Source organism: Anopheles maculipalpis, chromosome 2RL (genome assembly GCF_943734695.1).
Source record: "Anopheles maculipalpis chromosome 2RL, idAnoMacuDA_375_x, whole genome shotgun sequence".
NCBI lineage: Eukaryota > Metazoa > Arthropoda > Insecta > Diptera > Culicidae > Anopheles > Anopheles maculipalpis.
The window spans coordinates 21,025,176-21,045,302 of record NC_064871.1 but is presented as its reverse complement, the minus strand read 5'-3'; the positions used below and the strand labels follow the sequence as shown (position 1 = coordinate 21,045,302).

Genomic DNA, 20,127 nt, shown 5'->3' with positions numbered 1-20,127 from the left:
AACCTGCCCGGCTGGGAATGTTCGTCTAAAATTACACAATCAAAGAACATTGATGTCCATTATCATGCTTGATAAGCTGATTGTTCCAACTCGTACAGCCTTCTAGAATATAGCGAATAGTGCCACGCTGGAATCTTTTGAATACCGGCACATTCGCCTTTCCTTGGATGTCGCGTCTCTCGCTTTGCGTACTGCACCGATGTGCAAAGGGAAAATTACTTACCGACAAATGCAACTGCGACTAATGATTAGAACACAATCAATGTATCACAGCTGTGCTTTTTTGTGGGATGCAGTGCTTTGGAAAATGATTGGAATCTGGATAATCGTGCACCTGTGCCTGTAGCGGTACTTTTGTGATGTGTTGTACTTCATCAGTCAGTTTTATAAACAAACTGTGGCTGGATGCTGTCAGCTGTTTTTAGAACTGTGGCGGTTTAGTACAAACGTTCTAAAACTATTTCTGATGAAATCGTTTGTTATTTTGTTGTAAAATATGCGAGGTTCTTATCCCAACCAGGAAAGTTAAGAAAATATTTAACGAATAGATGAACATCGCCAAAAATCTTACTCCGTACAATTCTCCTCCTCGTACTTAAAACGCACGCGAGAATATTTTGTTTAAAAAAGCAAGCAAGTTTAATTCAATTTTTACCATTACTACCCTTTGTTATGCTATCGTAAAGCCAGTTTCTTTGTACAATTTTAAAACCACAGTTTTACTAATTTGCAGCACCCTTTTTTACTTGGCATTGTCGAGGAAATCCTTTGCCTCGTTGATTTTTGCGGCCAAATACGGAGAACCTCCACGATCGGGATGATTCAGAAGCATAATTTTCTTGTGAGCATCCTTTACCTAAAACAAATGCAAATGCATACAGGTTTCGGGGTCCTGGAAGTTACAAAATCAACCAATCTGTCGCACCTACCTTGATCTTGGATGCCGATGGGCTTACGCCAAGAATTAGCGAAGCTTCGCGTTTGTTCATTTTCGGTTCGAAACCACCACGATAGTATTTCGAGTTGGCCATCATTTCCGCATCAAACTTGGGAAGATTTTTAAGAGCTTCCTGCATTTTCGTAGCTGCATTCGGCATTTGGCGCATCAGCGCCCGTCCTCCGTATCCTACCACGGCCAGGCCCAAACCGGCCAAGATTATCGATGAAGTCTGTGTAAAGATGGAAACAAATGGTTGATTTCCAGCCAGCACTAAGAGATATTGAAATATTTTACCATTTTGAAGCCGATTTCACAACGCGCTCGAGATTACGTGCGTTCCAGAGGATGATTTTTTGTAAACAAAAATATGCTCCAACTGACAGCATGGACTGTCAAATCAGCATAGCTGTCGGAAAAATGGCTGTCAAAAGTGAAAGGAAAAAATGACAGCACGATAATTTCAGTTCAGTGGCTATCGGCTGTCAACGAGCAGCAACTTCCGTTCTTTTTGATCGTGAAGTGTAACCATGGCGGTCGGCAAAAATAAGGGTGTCTCTAAAGGAGGCAAGAAAGGTTCGAAAAAGAAGGTCGTGGATCCGTTCACGCGCAAGGACTGGTACGATGTGAAGGCGCCGAACATGTTCAAGAACCGGCAGGTCGGCAAAACGCTGGTAAACCGTACCCAGGGCACGCGCATCGCTTCCGACGGTCTGAAGGGCCGCGTGTTTGAGGTGTCGCTGGCCGATCTCCAGAACGAGCCCGATGCGGAGAGATCTTTCCGCAAGTTCAAGCTGGTGGCGGAAAGCGTCAATGGCCGCGACGTTCTTACCAACTTCCACGGTATGGACCTGACGACCGACAAGCTCCGGTAAGTGGTTGAGAAATCCGGTGTGTGCGAGCGGAGTTAGTGTGTGCGTGCATGTGTGTGTGTTGTGTTGCCGCGTCGCCATATGCCAGTAGACAACAAATGCGGCTTTCACCTCGTTCCGGAATGCCGATGGCCGGTCGGCTCGCACATGTTGCAAATGAATTATGACTTCATACTAACCTTTACTTTTATTCGTCCTCTAACTTATAGATCGATGGTTAAGAAATGGCAAACCCTGATCGAGTGTTCGGTCGATGTAAAGACCACCGACGGTTTCATGCTGCGCGTGTTCTGCATCGGATTCACCATCAAGGATTCGATGTCTCAGCGCAAGACCTGCTACGCGCAACACTCGCAGATCAAAAACATCCGCGCCAAGATGACGGCAATCATCCGACGTGAGATCACCAGCACCGATCTGAAGGGTGTCGTAGAGAAGCTGCTGCCGGATTCGATTGCCAAGGATATCGAGAAGGCGTGCCAGGTCGTGTACCCGCTGCACGATGTCTATATCCGCAAGGTAAGCATTGTTCGCAGCTCGTGCAGTAGTTCCTTCGGTGGTGGTGGGATAAAGTGAAGCTTCTTCCTCCACCCAAATGTATGTGTGTGTGCGTGGTAAAGCCGTCCTGCGAGTTACAAATGGTATGTGGTGTTGTGTGTTTGCAGGTGAAGGTGCTGAAAAAGCCGCGATTCGATCTGGCCAGTTTGATGGAACTGCACGGCGATGGTGGTGGCAAGGCTGCGGAAGTGTCGACCGGTGCTGCGTCCGGTGTCGTCGTCGACCGCCCAGAAGGCTACGAACCACCAGTACAGACGTCCGTTTAAGCATCTGTCGGATGGTTTAGGGGTTGTTGCGTTCGGTCGTGGTCGTGCAAGATGTCATGCACACCTTCCGTCTGCTGGATGTGACACGGTGTGGTTTGACTTATTACAGAAGTAAAATTTCCAACAAGAAAAGATGGGCAGGAATGAAGAGAAGAAGCATAATACAACATACGAGCGCGTTGTGTACACATAGGAAAATTGTCTGCTTATTTTGGTAGCTTGAGTTCCCTTCCTACCCTCGAAAGAAATTATCTTTTGTTTTTAGCTTATCCGGACGATCCAGGACGGAAGCAACCGATTGTTCGCTATGGTGCGTATCGTTGGATAATATGAAGCCAAAAAAATTTAACAAGAATTTTCTCTCTTTTCTTTAGATTATTCTGTACGCATGGTTGTAATTGTATCGCCAAAGGAAATTTGGAGGCTTGTATCCCAAAAAGAGAAGGTAAGCTGAATATAAGTTTGCTACCCTAAGCTCCCTCCCTGTACAGCTTTGGTCTCTCTCTTAATGATGAAGCGAATTATAAATGTTATTTCTCGTCTCTGAATTCATGTAATCATGAACGAATAGCAATTATTAATGCGTCTGAAATTCAATATTGACAATACGGTGACGTATCGTCATATTTTATTAAAAAATGGAATTCAACTCTGACCAAAAGCAGCTAAATCGAACACATAAAAGCGGTGATTTTAATAATTTTTATCTTTTTACAGTTTATTTCCTCTACTGTAGAAGCACAAGGACAAGAGCAGCTACCAAAAGAGAAAATGAAAACAGTTTATGACAAAATGGATATCAACGAAAGGTAATGTAAATTGGTGTACCACTCCTGTTCGATACTACCCGTTCCTTTTCATGATGATTTTTCACTCAGCTCTCTGACACGCATGTGAAGAAAACTGGTTCCAAATTATCCTACGCTATCTAAACAATCAACTGAATATTAGCGTCTCCCAAAAAAAAACGACATGTTTTTGTTCATGAACATTCCTTACTAATGTATTTTTATGCTATGCTTTGCTTCGTTTCACAGACTTACCTGGTCTATTCGCCACACTGTCTATCACATCGAGAAGAAGGGTTGAAGTGTGTTTATATGGAAAACAGCAATCTCTCAAAATGTAAGTTAGAGTTGATAAGATTCCCTTTATTTATAAATGTTCTGTTGTTTTTATGATGATACACTTACCTAGCTCACTTTGAACGAAACATGAAAAGATCTGTTCCATTAACAACTACGCGTTAAAATGTATCTGATACCTTTGTTCCTTAACAAATTAATTGTTTTGTTCGAAGATTTGTTGCACATATTGATGAAGCGGTATTCTTCTTACAGATATATTGTGAGTTACGAATTCTCTATTATGGCGTGTTTGCTGGTAAAGCTACTAAAGAAGGGTTATTCATTACACACGGTTGTTATCATACTGTCAAAGGAAATTTGGAGACTTCAGCATTTCAAGAAGAGAAGGTAAGTTGAATATAAATTTGTTAACGTAAGCTCCCTCCCTTTACTGCGTTAGTCTTTCTTGTTAATGATGAAGCAAATTATAAATGTTATTTCTCGTCTCTGAATTCATGCAATCTTGAACGAAAAGCAATTAATCCGTCTGAAATTTAAAATTAATAATGAGACCTGTATTTTAAAAACGATAGTACCAATGTTAATTTTAATCCTATTTTCATCGTTTTTACAGCTTATTTTCTCTATTGTAGAGGCAGAAGGACAAGAGCAGATACCGAAATAGATAACGAAACGAACTTATGACAAAAAGGACATTAACAAAAGGTGTGTATTATTCATACGACAATATTCGATACTACTCGTCCTTTCTATGATGATTTTTCACTCAGCTCTCTGACACTCATGTGAAGAAAACTGGTTCCATATCCTACGCTATTTAAACAATTTACTGAATGTTACCGTTCCTCAAAAACTAACCATCCTCTGGTATGTTACGAACATAAATTATTAATGTTTTTCCCTTGTTTTACAGGTATTATTAATCGAATCAAAAGGAGAATTGAAGCGTGATTGTGTAGGATATCTCAGCCTCAATATGTAAGTTAGAATTGATACATTTCATTTATTTATAAATGTCCTTTGGTTCTTATGATGATACACTTACCTAGCTCACTTTGAACGAAACATGAAAAGATCTGTTCCATTAACAACTACGCGTTAAAATATATCTGATACCTTTGCTCCTTAACAAATTGATTATCTTGTTCGAAGATTTGTTCTACTTATTAATACAACTTTATTCTTTTTACAGATTCCACAACAACATGTGTCATAGAAAAAGCAAATGCCATCTATATTCGATCAAAAATTTCTTCCAGGTGAGAATAATATGCCTGTTTCAGTGATAGATAGTTTCAACGAATTTTTTATGATGAATTTTCACTCAGCTCTCTGACACTTATTTGAAGAGAATTTGTTCCAAAATATCCTACGCTTATTTAAACAATAAACTGAATAGTACCGTTTCTCAAAAACTTACAAGATGCTTATTTATGAAGTTTTTTAGTAATTATATTATATTTTTCTCTTTGCATTACAGATATGCCGCCTTATGAGTCAAATCGAGAAGATGACTGGATCGTGAATCTGCGGAATACAGCATTTTAAAAATGTAAGCTGGAATTATTGGTAGTTTATTTAGTTTATTCAATTTTTAACTTTGATCGAAGCATTGAAATATTCGTTCCATTAACATCTACTCGTTGATATGCGACTTACACCACTGTTTCTTCACTTAACTTAAATTTGAATTGATTTGTGATGATTCAGAGTTGTGTGTTCGGCGGCAAATACAGCTACAACTATCAACAATACACTATCTATGATGAAACAGATGACGAGACTGATTGTACAATTTTAATATAACGTCAGCCATACTGTCGCATTCTGCAGCAGTTCGATGTTAAAGAAATTATACTAAAGATGTCATTATGGCTCTGAGATATGCATGTACATCATCTGTTGTAGTTAAACCAACGCAATTTTATGTAATAAAAATGTTAAACGTATATTTTTGTTATTTTACAGGATTTGTTGCTATTGCGCGTCCCAAAACCACGTTGCGTGTCGCAAATGCCTACCGGTAAGCTTTAGTTTTTTGAACTATATATTGATTCACTTGCGGTTGTGTGCGTACTACGTCCATATGATGAAACAGATGACGAGACTGATAGTTAATTTCACTACAACGTCGAACATCTGTTGCGTTCTGCGACAGCTTGATGTTAAAGAAGTTTAACGGAAGATGTCAAAAAGGCCCTGATGGACAAACGCACAGCTTATATGCTCGCTGAGCTATGATATTTTATTTTCTAAATTAGCTAATAATTGCCTTTTCTTCATACCTTTTTTTCACCACAGATAATCGTGTCGCATCCGTAGCTGATAAAAATTTCGATTGGGTAGTGGTAACACACAGATACAATTATTTTCAAAACAACGACTTAGTCGTTTGCTGGTAACAGGTAAGTACATAACGTTACGCTTTCACACTTCAATGAGGAACGTTCGTGAATTGGAACCACAGAAATCATCAGTTTGGTTAGACATCGTTTTTTAACACAAATAGCGATAAGAGCATGAGATGTGGGTCCAAGAAAACCGCAAGTACATGATTTAACATCACCAAATAAATAAACAAATAAATATTATGCGTTATCAGGCAAAAAATCTATGGTATTGTTTATGTATATCACATTTGAAGTTAAAATAGAAGAAAAGTTTAGGAAATGCAATGCGTCCAATGCTAGGCAATTCGCTTACACACAGCTATATTGTGTCTCGGTTAAATAGAAGAGGCGATGTCGACGACATCTATGAGTCAGCGTTAAAACTTATCAGCATCGTCTGTTGTACGTGCACAGGAAAACTCCTGGGAATTCACACCTATTTGTGCTAGAACACCGATTGTTGTTTCCATTCTTTTGTCCTGACGTAGACCTTATCCTTAGTGGTAGATTTAGCTTTTCAGAGTGCGGCATAACGGAGTGGAAATTGGGCACCAAGTATCACATTGCATTCCGTATCATTTACCTGGACCGGAGAAAAAATGGATCGAATAACTATAAACCGTTTTTCGCTAGAAACCCTAAGAACTTTACAGTTAAAAACACGTTCTGATGATCTTTGTATAAGATTTTCATAAAAAGAAAATAAATGGGAATAAATAAAATATAATTTCAAAATACACGCAATAGAAACGTGAAATTAATTTTTAATGACGGAATAGCTAGGCGGGAAGTGGAGGGATCGGGGTGGCATTTTAAGAAAAAAGATGTGGTCCAACGAAGTATCCGACGGTAAGTGAAGCTTCCCGATTGGACCAGGAATAACCGAGTTATCGTTGATTTTCCACAGGAATGCTTTAGGTTTTCCTCCATAACTGGGCAGGGGGTGGTCGTATTGGGGTGGGATGTTCAGCAAAAACATGCGCGGTTCAAAGACGCATCCAACGGTACGCGAAACATAAAGGACGGATCAGGAATGACCAAGTTAACACCGATTTTCCACGGGAATGTTTTGGTTTTTTAGCAATAACTGGGCGGGGGGTGGTCGGATTGGGGTGGGATGTTTCACAAAAAGATGTGCGACCTACAAACGCATCTAACGGTAGGTCATTCATCCCGATGGGACCAAAACTGAGCCAGTTATCACCGATTTTCCATGGGAATACTGGGTTTTTCCTCCTTAACTGGGCGAGGGAGAGGGGGGATCAGATTGGGGTGTTCTACAAAAAGATGTACGACCTAAAGACGCATCCAACGGTAGGTCATTCATCCCGATCGGACGAAAACTGAGCCAGTTATCGCCGATTTTCCATGGGAATGCTGCTGCCGGAATTTCCTGGGAATATGTGGAAAATTCCCCTTAATCCCCTTCGATATTAAAAATAACGTTGTGGAGGTCTTTTTAAACGATGTAGGAAGAAAGAAACAAAAATGAGAATAACAAACTTAAAATTGAAGAACAAACTTAAAATGGCATGGAAAAATATTTGTCATCTCGGAAAGAAATTATTTTCCAATCCCTTTTTAAAACTTCCATTTGCCTACCTCCTTGGACTCATGCTCTCCTGTTACTCCTGGTCGAATTTTGCCGCATGAAATTGGGTCGGTTTTGGCCGAAAATTTGCCACTGGAAGCGACTAGCAGTAACAGGAGAGCATGAATCCAAGGAGGTAGCAAATGGAAGTTTTAAAAAGGGATTGGAAAATAATTTCTTTCCGAGATGACAAATATTTTTCCGTGTCATTTTAAGTTTGTTCTTCAATTTTAAGTTTTTCATTCTCATTTTTGTTTTTTTCTTCCTACATCGTTTAAAAAGACCTGCACAACGTGATTTTTAATATCGAAGCGGATTAAGGGGAATTTTCCACAAATTCCCGGGAAATTCCGCCAGCAGCATTCCCGTGGAAAATTGGCGATAACTGGCTCAGTTTTCGTCCGATTGGGATGAATGATCTTCTGCAGGATGCGTATTAGGGCCGCGCATCTTTTTGTAGAACACCCCAACCCGATCCCTCCATCCCCTCGCATAGTTATGGAAGAAAAACCCAGCATTCCCATGGAAAATCGGCGATAACTGGCTCTGTTTTGGTACGATCGCGATGAATGACCCACCGTCGAATGCGTCTTTAGTCCACACATCTTTTTGTAGAACACCCCAACCCGATCCCTCCACTCCCTCGCTCAGTTATGGAGGAAAAACCCAGCATTCCCATGGAAAATCGGTGATAACTGACTCAGTTTTGGTACGATCGCGATGAATGACCCACCGTCGGATGCGTCTTTAGTCCACACATCTTTTTGTAGAACACCCCAACCCGATCCCTTCACCCGCTCGCCCAGTTATGGAGGAAAACCCCAGTATTCCCATGGAAAATCGGCGATAACTGGTTGGTACGTTAGGTAGTGGGTCAGTTTTGGTACGATTGCGATGAATGACCCACCGTCGGATGCGTCTTTATTCCACGCATCTTTTTGTAGAACACCCCAACCCGATCCCTCCACTCCCTCGCTCAGTTATGGAGGAAAAACCCAGCATTCCCATGGAAAATCGGCGATAACTGGCTCAGTTTTGGTACGATCGCGATGAATGACCCACCGTCGGATGCGTCTTTAGTCCACACATCTTTTTGTAGAACACCCCAACCAGATCCCTCCAATCCCTCACCCAGTTATGGAGGAAAAACCGAGCATTCCCATGGAAAATCGGCAATAACTGGCTCAATTTTGATCCGATCGGGATGAATGGCCCACCGTTGGATGCGTCTTTAGTCCACGCATCTTTTTGTAGAACACCCCAACCCGATCCCACCACACCCTCTCCCAGTTATGAAGGAAAAACCCAGCATTCCCATGGAAAATCGGCTATAACTGGCTCAGGTTTAGTCCGATCGGGATGAATGACCTTCGGCAGGATGCGTATGAGGGCCGCGCATCTGGTAGTTTTCATGCTCTCTTTTGAATTTGAATGAATCTGATCCTGAAAATTCCTGGTTGAATTTTGCTGCAAAATTTGGTCGGTTTTGACACAAAAATCCGACCAGGAGCGACTGGTAGTATTAAGAGAGCATGCATTCAAGGAGATAGCTGGTATCGTGCTTGAAAATTTTCAATCCAAATGAATTTTTTAAAATTTCGTGAAATATTTCAAAAGCTTTTGTGAAAAGGCTTACAGGATATAGAAAGCTTTAGAATGCTGTTATTTCTAAGCATTTTACGCCGAAATTTAGGCAAAGTGTAAAGCACTTGGCGGTGTTTTTTTTTTTCTACCAGCTGAGCAAAAAAACTATGTTTTTTCCACTAAAATGTTACCTACTACATTGGCATGTTCTCCTGTCACCAGAAATCAAATTTTGGTGCAAAATTGGTGCTGTACTTTCCGATACAAACAAGATTGGAATATTTTTCTCAATTCGAGGAAGAAAATAATTTTACTGCACGAAACGATCTGGTTAGCAGTTAGGATTGGAAAATGTCTTTCTTCTTTTATTGATAATAAATTGAATTTGGAATGTAAATGTTCTTTTGCATTATTGATAACGATGGTACTAGGAGTTTTGTTTATTTGGTTGGTTATCACTAAAGACTAAAGGGTTTCGTAGACAGCGGGTGTCTCCTGTCTGGCTTCCTGCTACGCCCAGAGGTTATTCCGCCACTGCTTACCGTATAAATATTAAAAAGGCTAAAATCAATATTGGCAAGTCCGTCTCTCTAAACAAACAACATCGTATGTGTATTGACTTTGCAAAACGATGTTTGATTAGCCATGTGAGCACGTACTTCTAGAATTAATTATGAAAATACAGTTTAAAATTTCAATTCATTCATAATGAAACATTTTTTTGAACTTATGTTGGCCCCAAGATGTTAAAGCATGTTATTATGAAAATTATTTCCTGAACTGTAACGGACTTCACTATTCTTGGGGCATTTCTATAAACAAACAGATCGTTGAAAATCATTAAATGTTTATGATTTGTTGATCGTACAGCCTGTACCTAAACCCATATAAGGAGGGAATAGCAACACGTGTCGTTTAGTACGCAATCGAACGAACCGCAACCAGCTGTTAATAAATGGAAGGCTTTAACATTACGCACTTTTTCTATCATAACGTTTCCGGAGGCTATGATGATGTCGTACCGTGTACAAGAATTAATGCACTAATAAACTATGTTGTGATAAACTATTTTGCCCACTTTTTCGCCGTTTGCTTCATCCGCGCCAAAGTGGACACCGTGTATCACACTGCACCGATAGCGACGATCGTGCTCGAGCTGGACGATAACTTCGAAAACGCTTTCGGTGTGGCAGTAGACAAGGGTTGTCAGGTAGGAGGAAAATGAGTACAAAAAGATACCAAAAAAGCATTTAACTAATGGTGTGACATAACTTCTAGTCGTTTATTGTTACCGAGCGGACGGCCGATGCGTTTTTCGATGCATTTCTACCGGTGCACGAAGCAGCCTTTCAGCGTTCGATGGAGAAGAGAATTCTTGTGGTACTGGATAGCAATTCTTCTGTGTTTCCTACCATCAGCCGCCAGCTTGTGATAGAAGGTATGACGGGGAAGAAATTATGAACAATCGATCTCAGATGCGTCCCCTTATGCCATCAAAAACATAAGAATTAAGTGCGGATAAGTAGTAGACGACCAACAACTTCTGTCACGCCTTGTGAAAGTCTGCTGCTTGGACATGTTCAACCTCCTGACACTTGGTTTTGTATGATAATGCTCGTATTGTCCTGGAGTCTGCCCCCACGTGTTTATTCGCATGCGATAGGAGGATAGTTTAAATTTCCTCTATCGATTTTTGACACAGATAACAGAACACAATTCACAATCAAACCTTGTATTTAGTTCGTTTGACTGTTTAGGATTTAGTTACGAACGTACCAAGGTAGCAGAACTCTTCTACCACCTCAAGATCATTGCCGTCAAGCTGATATACTCTGCTTTCTGGGCAGGCTCTATCACGGTCAGTGAATCCGGCAAGGAGGGATTTTGTCTTCGTCGGATTGATCCTTAAACCAATTCTATTAGACTGGATGAATATCGTGTCCCGGATGTCGAAACCCGCACTTCACATGACACCTTCCAGAGCGATGTTAAAGAGCAAACAGGAGAGTCCATCTTTCGACACTCTCACCTTTCCGTACTGCTGCCTGTCTAGGCCACCGTGAAGTCAATGAACAGGTGGTACGTATGGATCCGGTGTCCTCTTGGCATTTCTGGAGGATTTGCCATACAGTAAAGAATCAGTCGGTGATCGTTTTGTCTCTAAAAAATCCAGCTTGATAGCTTCCGACGAAATCTGTAACAAGGGGTGCAAGTCAGCAGAGCATTGTGGACAGTCCAGTTAACACAGTCCATCCTGTCTCCCTTTTTGTACACAAACACCCAGTTTCCACTCGTCCGGTAGTTCTTCCTGGTCCCAAATGCATAGTGGCTGCAAGCCTCTCCGAAACCTATCTTGAACAGCCCAGCGCTGCCAGCTGCATGATTGCTGTGAAGAATTCGTTTAAAGTTAGCGGTGGCAATTCGTCATCGTCATCCTCCTCTGCTTCCTGCGGCTGGTTCAGTATTCCCAGCTCCGTTAAGGTGTCTGTAGCTCTTTCTCCTGTTGATCACCTCTCGCCCTCTTCGACAGGCTCCTCGTCGAGGCAACATAGCGATCATGGGAGTAAAACCGCCTTTATTCATTCTCCAGAAATACCGGAAATGTTAATTGTACTGCCCACCAGCCCATCACCATGCGCCACGTTTGAACTTTACACACCGGACATATCTGACGGTACACCAGTGACGATCGTTCCGCGACTGTTGGATGTAATAGACACCCGGAATGGTACTGTTCCACACAACACGACCAAGGATATCAATTACTTTCCGGACAAGTTTGTCAACATGAACAAACGTCGCCTGCGGCTTGGCACTATCGAGTACCTACCAAACTCGTTCGTCGAGGATAAGGTGCGTATGTGCGTATTTTTTAGCTGAATTAATCCTGACGTCGTCTCCACACATTTTAGCCCCTTGGAGAAGGTAATGCGCGGTATATTCTTCCTCCCAAACCAAACGTATCGGCCATGGTGGGCGGAACAGAACTCTGGTTAGTAACTTTGTTCTGTGAAATTGCCAATTGTACAACGGAAGTGATGATCGGTAAGCGGTTTGTCTGTGTTTGTGTGTGTTTTAACAGTATTCCAAGCTATTCATTCCATTCTATTGGCCACTTTTGCTCCCACACAGCTCCAGAATGGGGCAACGTGTACGACAACGGTACCAAGATTGGGTTGATCGGGGCACCGGCAAAGCGCGAAGTGGACATAACGTTGGCAGGCCTCTACACCTGGTACTCTAGCTTTCAACATCTCGCCTTCACCGCAATCCACTCACGGAGCGGCTGTACCTGTATCGTCGCGAAACCTCGCATCATTGCCAACTGGCGTACCCCGTTCCTGTCCTTTACTGGAACGCTGTGGGCAGCCGTGCTGGCCGCCTTCGTCACCGGTACGTTCGCCATAATGGCCATGTCTCGCAGTCGCCACCGCATCCTGCAGCTAAACGATGCTGCTGCCCGCTATACGTTCAGCGATTCCGTGCTAATTATGATCGGATTCTTCATGGAGCAAGGTGTCACGATGCCGAACGATCTGCTGGCATCGTGCTTGCTCTTCACGACGCTCATGTTTGCCGGGTTCATGATCGGAAGTAGCTATAACGGTGGTTTGGCCAGCACAATGATTGTGCCGCAGTACGAGAACAGCATCAATACGGTGCACGATTTGGCTGAGACGCGTACCACGTGGGTTGGCGTTAGTGTGTCCTGGATATACTCGATACAGCTCGCGTACCAGCCGGACATGCTGACACTGCTGCAAACGTTCCGCGAGTGGGAGGAAGGTGAGATCTTTCGCCGAGCGTACGATCGTGATGTGGCGATCATTGTCGAGCGGATGGAATATGGCCATTTTGCACATCCGGCCATGGAGCTGGACGCGATGAAGGGCCGCAAGATGATGGCGGAAGATATCTACTGGGAGTCGGTGGTTGGGATGTGTTCCAAGACGTGGCCAGCAAGGGCCCGGTACGATCGGTTGGTGCTACAGCTGAAAGCGACCGGCATTTTGGCTCACTGGGAGCTGATCGGGGTGGCAAAGTATTTGACCTTCAAGTCGCAACAGGTCATACGCTATTCGCGGGAAAGTGCGGGTGATGAATTTACACCACTGCGCATGGCTAATATTACGGGGGCGCTGTTGATATTGGTCGTCGGGTTGTCGCTTTCGGTGGTTGTGTTTTTGGTGGAGCTGGTGTGGTACAGATGGGTGACTAGGAGGAAGCTTTAAGCGAAGAAACATTAATAATAAGTTAGTTTTGTTTTAACTTTTATCAGGTTGGACAATTTGGCTTGGACATACCTTCGTGCTTGTTTGAGGATTAATTTTTCCGGCATTTTTATATTTTATATGTTTAATGGGGTAGCGAAAGTTGCGGTAAGCATGCCATAAGGGCAAGTGAGCCACATAGTATTTAACAACAGTAAAAATTCAATTACACGACCAAGTGAGTGAGTGAAATTTCATGAATTATAGTCAATTTTTCTCACTTTTATTTTCATTTATTTTTTAACGGAAAAAATCAAATTCAAAAATAAAATCACTTTCGGGGCAATAGTGCTGCAAAATTTCCACTAATTTTAATGAGAGTAGAGCTATAAAAAACGTAAAATCGTTCGGTGTCGCACACACGAAATGCTAGAAGCTCAAGGAGGCGAATGCCAATGCTTGTAAGGACCTGTGTTCTGGTTGTTATGAAACTGTTTTTCAAACCCAAAAGGCTAGGAATTGGCGAACCAAATTTACCCACTGAATAGAGTAATGAAACTTCGGATCTGATATTCCATTTTTACATAATTTTCGATTGTTGTATCTCGATGATCAGCTAGCTCGGTATGGATGGGACACTCTGGGCCCAATACTCAAAACATCCTACACTTTTTTAAAACCATTTTTAAAAAATCATAAAATGGTTAATTTTGCATTGATTTTTCTGGAACTGATAAATAAGTGTAAAATGATATTGATAGCAAATTCAGCATTAAAATGAAAACACATGTTTCAGTAATTTACAGTATAAATTGCTTAACGTGACACACTTGCCCTAATTTCCGCTAATTTGTAGTTTTTCTTTAAATATAATTATTTTGTTGAATCACGTTACGGCATCGTACACGTCTACACCACATTTTAGCATCTTTTCTGCATGTCCAACTAATACGATAATTATAATAATCAATCCTGGTTTAAGAGCGAGGACATACCATTTCGCAGAGCATTGCATAATCCCCGTTTAATTCTTGACCAAGAAGGAGGTTTCCAACGACAGTTACTTGTATAATCCTAAGGGACCATACATGCAGGAAAATAAGGAAATAAGCGCAAATAGCGCTTGTCCGCTAATTTGAATCTAATTTACTAGGAGTAGTACACCATTTTGATAGTTAGAAAAGGGCTATTACATTATTATGCCTATCGTACATGCTTGTCTTTAAAGATGCCTATAAAAAGGCGATAAAAACCCACGCCAGGCAGGTATTAGTCACACAGTCACTTTGCGGTTCTCAAACATGGACCACTTACCAGCATCGGAAGCAATCAGTACTAGCTTGCAGATCCTTCTTAGTCACGTGCTGAGGTTAGCGTTCACGGAACACCACACCATCTGCTTCATACGAACACCGTACGAGGAAATTCCCTTTACCGGAACACCGGGACCAATAGTACCTCAAGTGATCATCATCATGGAGGAGGAGGACGATGATCACTTTCAGGAAAAACTGCTCCAAGCCGTCGATATCGCTAGCTGCGCTGGATTCATCGTTACGGCGCATATCCTTTTTCCCTTTCTCGATCATTTCAACGAGGTACACGAGCGGGCACGAATGAGAACCTCTCCAAAGCATCTGATCGCCCTAATGTCGTGCCCGCTTGATTCATCGATACGCACGAAACTGATTGCACACAGGGAAACATTCGAATCGTTGGTGAATGTGTTGCTTATTGTTCCGTCACACAAGCAATGCAACGTTACGTGGCAAACGAACACAACATCGTTTACGTTACACACGACCAAACTACTTCCGAAGCATCCGATTGGTGTAACGGTAGAGCTGATGCAAATTGGTGCTGAAGTTTCCGTGCTAGCAGAGAAGCCGCTGTCCGAAAACGTGCTTGACTATTTTCCCGACAAAGTGCGCAATATGAACGGAAGAAGGGTGCGCGTTAGTACGCTGGAGTATGTGCCCTGTACGGCTTTTAAGAAAGTGGTAAGAATGTTCGTTTACGAAGAGTGCGGTTTCATCAAGTCTTGGAGGGGATTTTCTACTACCCTTTTTCGCAGCCAATAGGGCAAGGAAATGCGAAGGACGCCAACGATGTCAGCCACGAGCTTTGACTGGATGGATTTGAGTTGATAATGACGCTGGAGTTTTGTCGACGTCACAACTGCACCGTGGAGCTATGTAGGTCCCTCGTCCATCAGCGAAAAAAGGGAGAAACACGCCTATATGTCAGTCTCAATCTCCTTTACCCTTGCACTCTTTTAGTGATCAAAACGGACTGGGGTGAACTGCTGGAAAATGGCTCGTACTCGGCTATTCTCGGTGACATTGTGGAGCGGCGTGCTGATCTCGGTTTGGGAGCACTATTGGCTTGGTAAGCTGAAACAGTACAACTTAAAACAATTAATTTGCTTTCCCCTATCCTCACCCGTTTTTCCTCTTGCCGTGTTATGCTGCAGGCATAGCTGGTTTGAAGTTACAACCATCACCTCAATGATCGGCATATCGATGATATCGGTACTTGTGCCGAAACCCCAGCTGCTACCCTTCTGGCAGTTTCCGTTCCTTTCCTTTCCTCCCTCGCTGTGGCTTACCGTTGGCTGCACATTCACCGTCGGCACCGTGACCGTGTTCATCGTGGCCATCACTCGTCAACGCATCCGAACCAGGACAAAGTCACAGAAGAAAGCCCGTGCCCAACACCTGCTCGATGCCCTCTTCTTCATGTTTAGCTTGTACGTGGAACAATCGGCCCGTCTACGGCACGACCTGCTTGCCGCGACCGTCCTGCTAACGACGCTCCTCTTCGGTGGGTTTATGGTCGGTAACAGCTATGCCGGTTCCCTCGCAAGCATTATGACGCTTCCACGGTACGAACAATCGATCGATACGGTGGCAGACTTTTTGAAGCGCAACATGCGCTGGACCGGCGGTAGCAACGTGTGGATCTACACACTGTACATGGCGACGACACCGGCCATGATACGGATGCGGGAGAGCTTCGTCATCATACCGGACACATCGGTGCGCGAAAGGTTACCATTTACCGACCGCAGCATGGGATACGTGATCGAGGGTATGATGCACGGTAGTTACGGTTTGGGGACGCCGCTTAGCGCTAACGCGTCCCGGCTGCTTCAACCGCTCAAGCATCCGATCTACTTCGACCATACGAACGGTTTCGTCAGCAAGGTGTGGCCAATGCGGGACGCTTACAATGCCTTTCTCCTGGAGCTGCATCAGTGCGGTGTTTTGCACTATCTGGAGCTTACGGTAAGGGGTTTGTTCCCTACCTCCTCGGCCAAGGAAGATTTTGTAGCAGAAGGCTTCTTGTAATTAATCCTTTTTTCTTTCGTCTTCTTCCACACAGTCACTCATTAGAAACGTTGGTCTTACGGTACAGCGAAACATTGCCAACGCACGTACAAAGGAGCAGGAGCACGAGCCAACGCCGCTCTCGACAGAACACTTTTTGGGAGTATTTTTCATACTGTTTTTTGGCCTCAGTTTGGCTTCCGTCGTGTTCGTTGCGGAACTATTGTGTCACCGGTGGAAGGGAGGAACAGTTTGTAAAATTAGATTGGGTTTGAAAGATGAGAATTGTCGAAATAGTTTGCAGTAGAAGAAATTATATTAACAAGACAGTGATTAAGCACACTACACTACAAACAAACTTAATGCCTTGAGTAATCTCTGCTCTTGCACAATCTTGCACAATTCAGCTAGAAAATGCAACATCATTTCTAACGGCTAGTCAATTTGACGCTATAAAAACATGAAGAGAGAATTCATCCACTAAATACTACTATACACTAATCAACACCGATCACTTGCGCACCCGAGCGATACAAGTCATGCTTCTCTTTTCGAACAAACTATTTTTATGGTTAGTTTATAGCACGTATTTTGAGCTCCTCTGAGACTCCTCTTCTCCTTTGTTCCCTCTTTCGTTTACTAATCATTTCAAGTAGCATCGTGTGTTGTGCAGTGAATCAGCGACAGCAGTGAAGCATGATTTGCAAGAATTTAAAGCTCTTACTATAATTTAACGTTTTGCTGCTAGTAGCTGCCTAATCGCCACTAGAAGTCAGGTATAGAACACATTTCCGGGGTATGTGATAGGCTTTGTACGAGGCGAAACCCACGTAAATGAATTAGAAAACATTCGAGCGGTGGCAGTTGTTTGTTAACTTCCGAAGTGAATATGACTTCTCCGTTTTTTGCGCTGGTAACGACGTGCGTCTTACTCTACATTCAACTTGCAACAGTAGTGAATGGCCAAACGTCGCTTAGCCAGAGCGACATGAATGAGATTGCCAAGGGAATGCGAAAGATATGTTTGTCCAAGCATAAAATCTCTCAAGGTATGGGGAAAACATGAAGTTGATCAAGAAGAACAACTTTTGTTATCTATAATTCCATCAAATCGTTTATAGAAATGGCCGACTTCCCTGGTCAGGGCATTTTCCCAGATGATGGCGACTTTAAGGTAAAATAATGCTATAGGAAACAGTTCGGTTTTGTTAAAACTTCAGTTACTAATTACATTTGAGCTCCATTTCTCTTTCCAGTGTTACGTCGCCTGCCTAATGGATCTTACGCAAACTGTAAGTTTAAAACAGCGATCTGCAGCACAGTTATGCATGTAACTCTTGATTGCTTTGTTTTATTTTGTAGTCTAAAAGAGGAAAACTTAACTACGATGCTGCTGTGAAGCAGATTGACATCCTTCCGGAAGAGTACAGGAAACCGTTCCGACTCGGGCTAGATTCTTGCCGCACCGTTGCTGATGATATTGCCGACAGATGTGATGTTGCCTACGCGCTGCTCAAGTGTTTCTTCAAGGCCAGCCCAAAATTCTTTTTTCCATAAGCGTCACGCGTTCCGGAGGAATTGCAGTCAGTATTGTGTGTTAGTGAGGAGAATCAATAAAATAGTGAAATAAAAAGTGTCATAACGCAAAAATGTGGCTACACAAACAAATCAATCAACCTCAACCTTTTTCCATTCCTCCTCTCTGCAAGCAATGTATTTGTTTATCACTGTCAACCGCATATTTATTTTAAACATGGAGACACACTTGTTCTATAACCTGAGAAACACACTGTGTAAGAAGCAAATTTTAATCTAATGGCTAGTACATCTTTGTTGATCATTGGGCGGGAAGCTGCAGGCCGGGACAAGTGCAATTTGACAACAGAAAAACAGCAAATAATGCACCGGTCACGACCTACATCCGGAGCCCTAAGGTCTGTTTTTTCCTCATTGCTTGTATTTTGTTTTCTGTTTCCTAAAAATCAAAATTATGTATCATAATATCTTGTTTTCACTGGTTATTTGATATTATTCGCGCTATTAATCTATCAAACACATTTTCCATGCATGTTCGAAAAATCTTATAAATGCGTTAAATTGAATTTCGCGTTAGTTTGTCTCGCCTTCTCCTACCTTTTCTTAACCTACATTTACGAAACGAAGCGACAATGGGATGAGAATAAAAAATCTAATTTACACAACCAGATTTCAACTTATTAGACACGAGTGCTAGTGGTGGGTCACACATTTCTGCATTCAGCACACATGTGACATGGCATTATTACACGCTTTGAGAGGCAAATGAATGATCGAGGGAGAGAAAATGAGATCTTACGCCTATCAGCAATAACAGTTTTAAGTGAATTTTTAATCACTGACGGATGACGAAAACTCCTCGTCAAATCAATCCACGTTACAAGGGGCAAAGCTAAATCGAGTTAAGTGAGAGGAACGACCGTTTCGTTTCTTGCCAGCACACCACACACATAAACTAAAACAGAATTTACGAAAAACAGTCCACAAGGAAAGAAGAGAGAAACAGTTATATACGTTAATGGTTTCATCCGGTTCGATTTATCGATCTGTGTTCTTTTCTTCGTCGCGATCATGCTATTTTTAAGCTCCGTTTCGTTTGCAGGAAAGAAAGGTGTGTGTGTGTGTGTGTAGATAGATGGGGCCTAAAGTAAGCTTAAAGTAACATGCAATTTAAAAAATAATTAAATAAATTATGCCCCTTTTGAAGGGAGGCTCTATTTTGCGCATGCATTCATTTGTATCTTCAGTTTCTATATACAGAGAGTTTAAAATATTCATATTATTCGCTAATAATTTTGTTAAACTGAAAAGCTTTTTCGCGTTGTTATATGTACAATTTTAATAACTAAAACCATTGACACTATTTTCGAATAAAAAGGGCTCCGAATGTGTTCTATCTTTTCCCTAATTTTGCTTCAAGCTCGTATGGCCAAACTAATCATTCTTTTTCTCTATTTGGACTGGAAAGATGGCACAAGACATAGGCAGGCCGCCGTACGATGATCATAACGTGAAACAACCCTATTTCTGCACAGCATATCGGCATACCAGCTCGCGAATGAAAAACATATTCCTCTAATCCTCTAGTTATGCTGCCAACATCGAAGAATTAGAGAAAGACACATGACCGCGTTTACTTGGAATCTCGGATCTTTTTGCCGCGCGTTTGTCATTGACTTTTATTTAAGGAAGTTTAGAACAAAGCTATTCCTTCCTACATGATGGGGCTTTTTTTTTTGGTTGATTGGTTGGTTTGATGATGGAC

At 42.3% G+C, this 20,127-nt stretch overlaps 4 protein-coding genes across 4 annotated transcripts; 3 read left to right on the top strand and 1 right to left on the bottom strand.

Annotated features, from left to right (window-relative positions):
- Positions 1-742: 742 nt before the first annotated feature.
- Positions 743-1,283, bottom strand: LOC126559447 (mitochondrial import inner membrane translocase subunit TIM14). Its single transcript, XM_050215608.1, has 3 exons — positions 1,235-1,283; positions 930-1,169; positions 743-856 (listed from the first exon to the last, which is right to left on the bottom strand). The coding sequence occupies exons 1-3, from the start codon at positions 1,235-1,237 to the stop codon at positions 743-745; spliced, it is 357 nt and encodes a 118-aa protein (XP_050071565.1). The 5' UTR covers positions 1,238-1,283.
- Positions 1,284-1,425: 142 nt separating this feature from the next.
- Positions 1,426-2,648, top strand: LOC126558785 (40S ribosomal protein S3a). The gene is made up of 3 exons (XM_050214851.1): positions 1,426-1,808; positions 2,019-2,328; positions 2,475-2,648. Exons 1-3 carry the CDS (start codon positions 1,468-1,470, stop codon positions 2,631-2,633), a joined length of 810 nt encoding a protein of 269 aa, XP_050070808.1. The 5' UTR covers positions 1,426-1,467; the 3' UTR covers positions 2,634-2,648.
- A 7,593-nt stretch (positions 2,649-10,241) lies between these two features.
- On the top strand, positions 10,242-17,290 carry LOC126565371 (uncharacterized). The gene is given in 12 exon segments (XM_050222544.1): positions 10,242-10,496; positions 10,565-10,724; positions 11,877-12,139; positions 12,199-12,331; positions 12,419-13,511; positions 13,655-13,665; positions 14,815-15,497; positions 15,572-15,692; positions 15,777-15,885; positions 15,971-16,784; positions 16,882-17,076; positions 17,234-17,290. Coding segments are annotated over 12 exon segments (3,894 nt in total).
- A 425-nt stretch (positions 17,291-17,715) lies between these two features.
- LOC126565360 (general odorant-binding protein 72-like) lies at positions 17,716-18,383 on the top strand. Its single transcript, XM_050222537.1, has 4 exons — positions 17,716-17,875; positions 17,948-18,000; positions 18,083-18,118; positions 18,189-18,383. The coding sequence occupies exons 1-4, from the start codon at positions 17,716-17,718 to the stop codon at positions 18,381-18,383; spliced, it is 444 nt and encodes a 147-aa protein (XP_050078494.1).
- Positions 18,384-20,127: the final 1,744 nt, after the last annotated feature.

Bases quoted from the DNA above. Each gene is read 5' to 3' on its own strand.
- LOC126559447 (XM_050215608.1), bottom strand. The intron at 857-929 runs GTAGGTGCGACA...CATTTGTTTTAG, and splicing joins CATCGGCATCCAAGATCAAG to GTAAAGGATGCTCACAAGAA.
- LOC126558785 (XM_050214851.1), top strand. From the start codon at position 1,468: ATGGCGGTCGGCAAAAATAAGGGTGTCTCTAAAGGAGGCAAGAAAGGT. The intron at 1,809-2,018 runs GTAAGTGGTTGA...TCTAACTTATAG, and splicing joins CTGACGACCGACAAGCTCCG to ATCGATGGTTAAGAAATGGC. The intron at 2,329-2,474 runs GTAAGCATTGTT...GTGTGTTTGCAG, and splicing joins ACGATGTCTATATCCGCAAG to GTGAAGGTGCTGAAAAAGCC.
- LOC126565360 (XM_050222537.1), top strand. From the start codon at position 17,716: ATGACTTCTCCGTTTTTTGCGCTGGTAACGACGTGCGTCTTACTCTAC. The intron at 17,876-17,947 runs GTATGGGGAAAA...AATCGTTTATAG, and splicing joins CAAGCATAAAATCTCTCAAG to AAATGGCCGACTTCCCTGGT. The intron at 18,001-18,082 runs GTAAAATAATGC...TTCTCTTTCCAG, and splicing joins CAGATGATGGCGACTTTAAG to TGTTACGTCGCCTGCCTAAT.